The sequence below is a fragment of the Gavialis gangeticus genome, unplaced genomic scaffold (genome assembly GCF_001723915.1).
Source record: "Gavialis gangeticus isolate Ggan-Ray unplaced genomic scaffold, GavGan_comp1, whole genome shotgun sequence".
Classification (NCBI taxonomy): Eukaryota; Metazoa; Chordata; order Crocodylia; family Gavialidae; genus Gavialis; species Gavialis gangeticus.
The window spans coordinates 5,366,303-5,371,883 of NW_017729015.1; the positions used below are offsets into that span (position 1 = coordinate 5,366,303).

General features: G+C 40.4%; 1 protein-coding gene across 6 annotated transcripts in view; it reads left to right on the forward strand.

Annotated features, from left to right (window-relative positions):
* Nucleotides 1-5,581, forward strand: part of PUM1 (pumilio RNA binding family member 1) — a 181,554-nt gene that overhangs the window by 164,511 nt on the left and 11,462 nt on the right. For 4 of the 6 annotated variants that reach the window (XM_019512135.1, XM_019512138.1, XM_019512139.1 and 1 more), the window contains exons 17-19: nt 1,584-1,718; nt 3,125-3,262; nt 5,145-5,270. In XM_019512135.1, coding sequence (XP_019367680.1) covers nt 1,584-1,718; nt 3,125-3,262; nt 5,145-5,270 — 399 coding nt within the window. The remainder of the gene's footprint in view (nt 1-1,583; nt 1,719-3,124; nt 3,263-5,144; nt 5,271-5,581) is intronic. The other 2 variants (XM_019512137.1, XM_019512140.1) reach the window with 1 other exon arrangement.

Sequence of the window (5,581 nt, forward strand, 5' to 3'; positions counted from 1 at the left end):
CTGCTAAATCACCTCTGCTGGTGTGACTCAGACCTGATGCTTTTTAAAACTCTTCTAAAGAGCAAATTTTTGCCTTTGGGAAACACCAAATGTCAAATTAAGAAAAAATTCTCCCATGAGACAGTACCTAGAAGCTTCTACCAGGCTTTCACTTTCCTCTGTTTCCAAGGGCACATGTTGCTATTGTGAATTGTTGATACACTCAGCATATTTTGTAGAGTATAGACCTCTCTAGAGAACTGCATCTTAACAAAAATATGAGATTGTATACTTTTGGGTTCTAGATAGGAAGGAGTCCTTTTTTTTCATAAGGACCTAAGAATGATGTGCCCAGCTCTCCTTTAATTTAATCAGAGTTTGTGCACTGAATTGCCTGTGGGTGCTTTGAAAATACTGTTTTTTGGCAATTGCCCATTTCTTCACCACCTTTCTTTTTGAGCGCGCACATTCTTGAGACCCGGGTGTTATCACCAGCTCAGGGGAAGAGTTATAGCAAGCTGTTATATTGGCAACACATCACTCAGTTTATCTGCAAGTCATGTTTTTATTTAATTCTGCTACTGCTGATTTAGTGGCTCTTCAGGAATCAGAGGTAGGTAAATCATCCCAGTTCTTCTTCCTGGAAACAGTCCACTCCTCCATCATTCATAGTTGCAGTCAGAGCATGGACTGCATGGTCTTTCCAGTGACTACTTTAGTGTCATTCTGACATATGCACCGGCTGATTAACATAGTGTGGTATATTTGGCACCTTCCCCACTTCTTTTAAAAATAGAGTAGATTTGCACATTATAGATTGATTAAATCAGAAGTGCATAGCATAAACTTCTGTAAGTAGTGCACCTATTTCATCAGACAAAGTCCCTTCACAGCATCTGATGAAGTAAGTCTGCTGCTTCTGGAAAATTATGCACCTCTGATTTAGTTTGTAACAGGGTTAAACTCATCTGGCCCTGCAGGCTGGGTAAGGAGCATGGGGTATGTCCACAGGGCTGGATTGGGACCATGGAGTAGCCCTATGCACCAGAGCCCATGCACCTGCAACTCGCGTAGTGCACGCTTTGGACCAGTCCTGTTCACTGTGCTATGTGCAGTGCCTGTGGCATTGAGTCTGGCACTGGGACCAGCCCTACATGCTGCATATGGCATGTGGCCAGGGCCATGGCATGCCATGCGTGGTATGTGATATCAGTCCAAGACATGGGGCTCCATGGGCCATATCTTTGACACCCATGCTCTGTGAGGTGCAAATCTACCCTGTCTTCTGCTTGAATTCAGACTGATATGACTGATTACTTCTTTCTTCTTTGAGAAATGTTAAGAGTTGGCTGGCAAACCAACATATTTTCATGCTCTTGATGCATCCCCAGAGAACGTGAAGATTTTTAAAGAGGCTCAGCACACTGACACTGGCATTGGAATATTAGGCTAGATATGCATTTATTTCAGTGTGTTTCCCTCTGTTCCCGAGCACAGCGTATCTTCACTCTGAACTTTTTGGAAAGGGTGGGATACAAATCTAATAAATAAAAATATGAGGGTTTTGTGCATGTGATAGTTATTATTTCTACCCTTCTTTCTAGTTTGGCAGCTTGGAACAGAAGTTAGCTTTGGCAGAACGCATCCGTGGGCATGTTCTTTCCCTGGCTTTGCAGATGTATGGCTGTAGGGTTATCCAGAAGGCTCTTGAGTTTATCCCCCCAGACCAGCAGGTAATTGTAAGTTTCAATTTTAACTTTCTTCTTGATGTTGAGTGTTTCTTGGTGATTGAGTCATTTTGTACACTTTTTGACCCGTGTTTTTGTCTGTCAGTGGTCTTCCTTTTGGGCCGGTTTGTGGCATAGCTGTTTGTTTCTTGTGCATGACACACACATGATACAGTTATTTAGTAAATCCACCGTGGATAGGAAGCATCATATTGTGCCATCTCACATTTAAAAGCTTTCACAGAGAATCAATCTCCAGTGTTTCCTCCAATCATATTGTAGTGTTGGTAGTTGAGGGTGTGGAGGGCAGTAGGGAATCTCTTGTTTCAAGGAATTTGAAAATGTTTTCCATCCAGGTCACAAGTTTTCGCCTTCAGCATTCAGTAGGATTTTTTGCATTAGTAAGTCAGAGTTGCTTTCTAGCTTCACTTGACATATGAAGGATTCCTTGTTCCTTTCAAATTTTTAGTCAGTCAGCCCAACTAGTGGATACATATGGGACATCCTAAATTCTACTAGAAGATTGTTAGTAAAGTTACCTCTTCTCTCCTCTAGGATTTAATTAATGATGCATTTAAATAAGAAATGTGGTATGTGAAACAGGTTTCCCAAGGAATCGCAAGTGAAGAACCTCAATTTAGGTCATTAGTCACTTGAGCTTTTAATAAAGGAAGTATCCCTTCAGGTTAAGACAAAGCTGTTGCCTTTGCCTAGGTAGTTGTGTTTCCAGGAAAGGGGGTGTGGTGGCCCAGACTATTGCTGTCACTCAAAGTATTTGTTGAAATAGCCCTCCAGAATAATAATAGGGAGTTTTTGATCCTGAAAATATCAACTTTTGCATTAGATATGATTGTGAAGTTTTGAACATCTTTGGCTCTGTGCCACATTTTACAGGAATAAAGCTGTTAGCCATAATATGTGCATTAAATTCCAGTGATAGGATTGCATTTATCTTGCCTCCTGATAAGTCATTGCCATCTTCTATTCCAGTGCTGACTCCATTTCAGTGATGTATGAACTTGGTTCCTGTAGACTGTTTAGCCCTATACCGTTGTTCTAGGAATTGTATAAGGGTTTTAAAATAGCTCATAAGAATGTGAGAGAGAAGATTTTTTTCCCCGTGGTTGTTTGCTCCTTAACTGGACAGCTGCTCCACACCCACTTCGTAATTGTAAATAGGTTATTAGTGATCAGTTTAGCTCAGTAAGCTTTACTTAACAGCGTGATGTCAGCTGCATCCTATGTTAGAAAATTTTCTTTGGGGTAACCATAAGACAAACCTGTTCTTTATAGAAGTCTTTTCACCTGGTTTTAGCAGCAGTACTTCATCCTTTTGTGTGCTCAGAAAGACTGTGTAAATATTTGTCAGCCATGAATTCTGGTGGTGCTTTCTGTTCGTCTTTCTCTCTTCCCAATAGAATGAGATGGTACGGGAGCTAGATGGCCATGTACTGAAGTGTGTGAAAGACCAGAATGGTAATCATGTGGTGCAGAAGTGCATTGAGTGTGTGCAGCCCCAGTCTCTGCAATTCATCATTGATGCTTTTAAGGGACAGGTAAGTTCTTAAGAACCAAATAGTGAGCCTTACCATTTGTGTGTTTTAAATCACTTTGAGCATAAGCTCAGCAGCCATAACTCACTCTGACCTCTGCATTTTAGAATTTAATAATGTTCTGCTTCCTATGTACACCAGTCAGAAGAATTGCATAATAAAATATGAGTAAGCACCTTTTCAATCGCATATGAGAGGTCCTTTCTATGTAGGTCTAGCCCATTAGATCAGCCTTGCAAGAACTTATCTGCGTGGGATACCACCTGTATTTTGATGAATGCATAAAATATCACTTTTTCATCAAGTAAAGTGGTGAATAGATTTTGTAGCTGGGATAGTAACTCTTCTTTGTGACATATTTTTAAAGAAGATTTACAGTATTACCTTACCCAGGGGTCCATTTGTGGGCCAGAAATGTTTGATTTGCATGCAGAGATGAAGAGCTATGTCTGCTTCATTCCATTCTCAAAACTCCTCCCTGGCACACTTCCATAAATGGCACTCCAATGAATAGCCATTTAACTGTAGAGCAGACTTTATTCCTGTTATTGCAGCTCACTTATCTTGTTCTTTCCATTATACAAACCCTATTTTAAGAATTTCCAATTCTGCCAACATAATTGGCATTGAACTGAAGTTGAATGATACAATTTGGTTTGAAAGTGAGCTTTCTTTAATGCTAAGAGTTTTTCAGTCATAATATTGATTGCACTTTAAATTCAATTTAATGGTCAGAAAAGTGATAGTAAAAATAGCACTTTTTTATTCATTGACACTGCTCCAAGTATGTCTTCAAGTTGCATCTTATTTTCCTAATGCGCCTAGAATTTTTCTACTGCTGCTAGAACTGCAGAGCTGTTCAGTCGCGAGGGAAGAAGTAGGAATTTCGTCTGACACATTCCTGTATAAACTTGTTGGCAAAGTTTGAAATGAAGAGCCTCTCAGTGGAGCATTAGTGAAGGACTGTCTGAAAGGGAGAGTATAGCTGAAAACTTTGATCCCAGGCTATGGCAGTTAGAAGAATCATCTTTGACTTGTAAACTGAGCAGGGCCTTCAGGACTTTCATATTGAAAGAGTAAATATGATGCCTCAAGACCTGCTTCTCAGAATTTATTTGTACCAATTCTTTTTTGTGCTTGTTTAACTCAAAGGAGTGCTATTGTGGTTTTTACAGGGTGAGCAGGCTCCAGTGTATATTATTGCTGCTTTATGTTTTTTAAGTAACTGAAAAGGATATTTTGCTTTAAACAAAGGAGTTGAACAACAGCATTGCAATTAACAAGTCTTCTCAACCCATTCACATCCTGTTTGGAAGTGGGGGAAAAGGTTCTTCCAAGGCTATACTCACTACAAACAATTTGAGGAAATTCAGTTACTGGTAAATGTGCTAGTGTCTTCAGCAAGCAAGGCACTCAATAGGTTGAGGACACAAATACACTTAGCTGGCAGTGAACTTTTTTTCTCCCTCTCTCTCATAGCTTTAAACCAGGTATATAGCCACAAACATGCAGTATTCCTACAGTGGAAATAAGTGTAAGCAGCCTCTAATTAAGTGTCTCTTAATACTTTTCACCAGTGGATCTCAAAGCACTTTACAAAGGAAGTATCATCACCCCTGTTTTACAGTTGGAGAAACTGAGATGCAGAAGAAAAGTAAGATGCCCATGGTCACCCAGCAGGCTAGTGGCAGAGCTGGAATTGAGCCACAGGTCCTGTGCACCATCTCTTATGTTACATTGCCTTTTTATGCACTGTGATTAGAGAAGTTCGTGACTTGATTTGGTGCTTTGACCTTTTTTTTGTGCGCACGAGAAACTGCCTCTTCAGTTTTGGAGGCAACTCATAAATGTTTTGTGTTTGGTTGCTCGTGTCTCTTAAATGCAGGTGTTTGCATTGTCTACACATCCATATGGCTGTCGTGTGATTCAGAGGATCCTGGAGCACTGTCTTCCTGAGCAGACTCTTCCCATCTTGGAGGAGCTCCATCAACATACTGAGCAGCTTGTGCAGGTACAGTAATGGGAGCCTGCAGGGAGACTGCTGTAGAGCATTTTTAGTTACTACATCACATTACAGTTGCCCCAGTCTAGATTGAGGCCCTACCCTGTTGACTGCTATTCTAGTTTACAGTCAAAACCATCCCTGCCTCAAGGAGCTTACAGTGTAAATAAGAACAGTGTGTAATGGGGTGTCAAAAACAACCTAGGAAGAAAACAGTGGTGACAGCATGTTCTGTACCTGGTACGTGTGTTGGAAATATACATTTTAGGTTTCTTAAGTAGGCAGAGTGAGATTGTCATTTTAATAAGTCTGTTTTACTT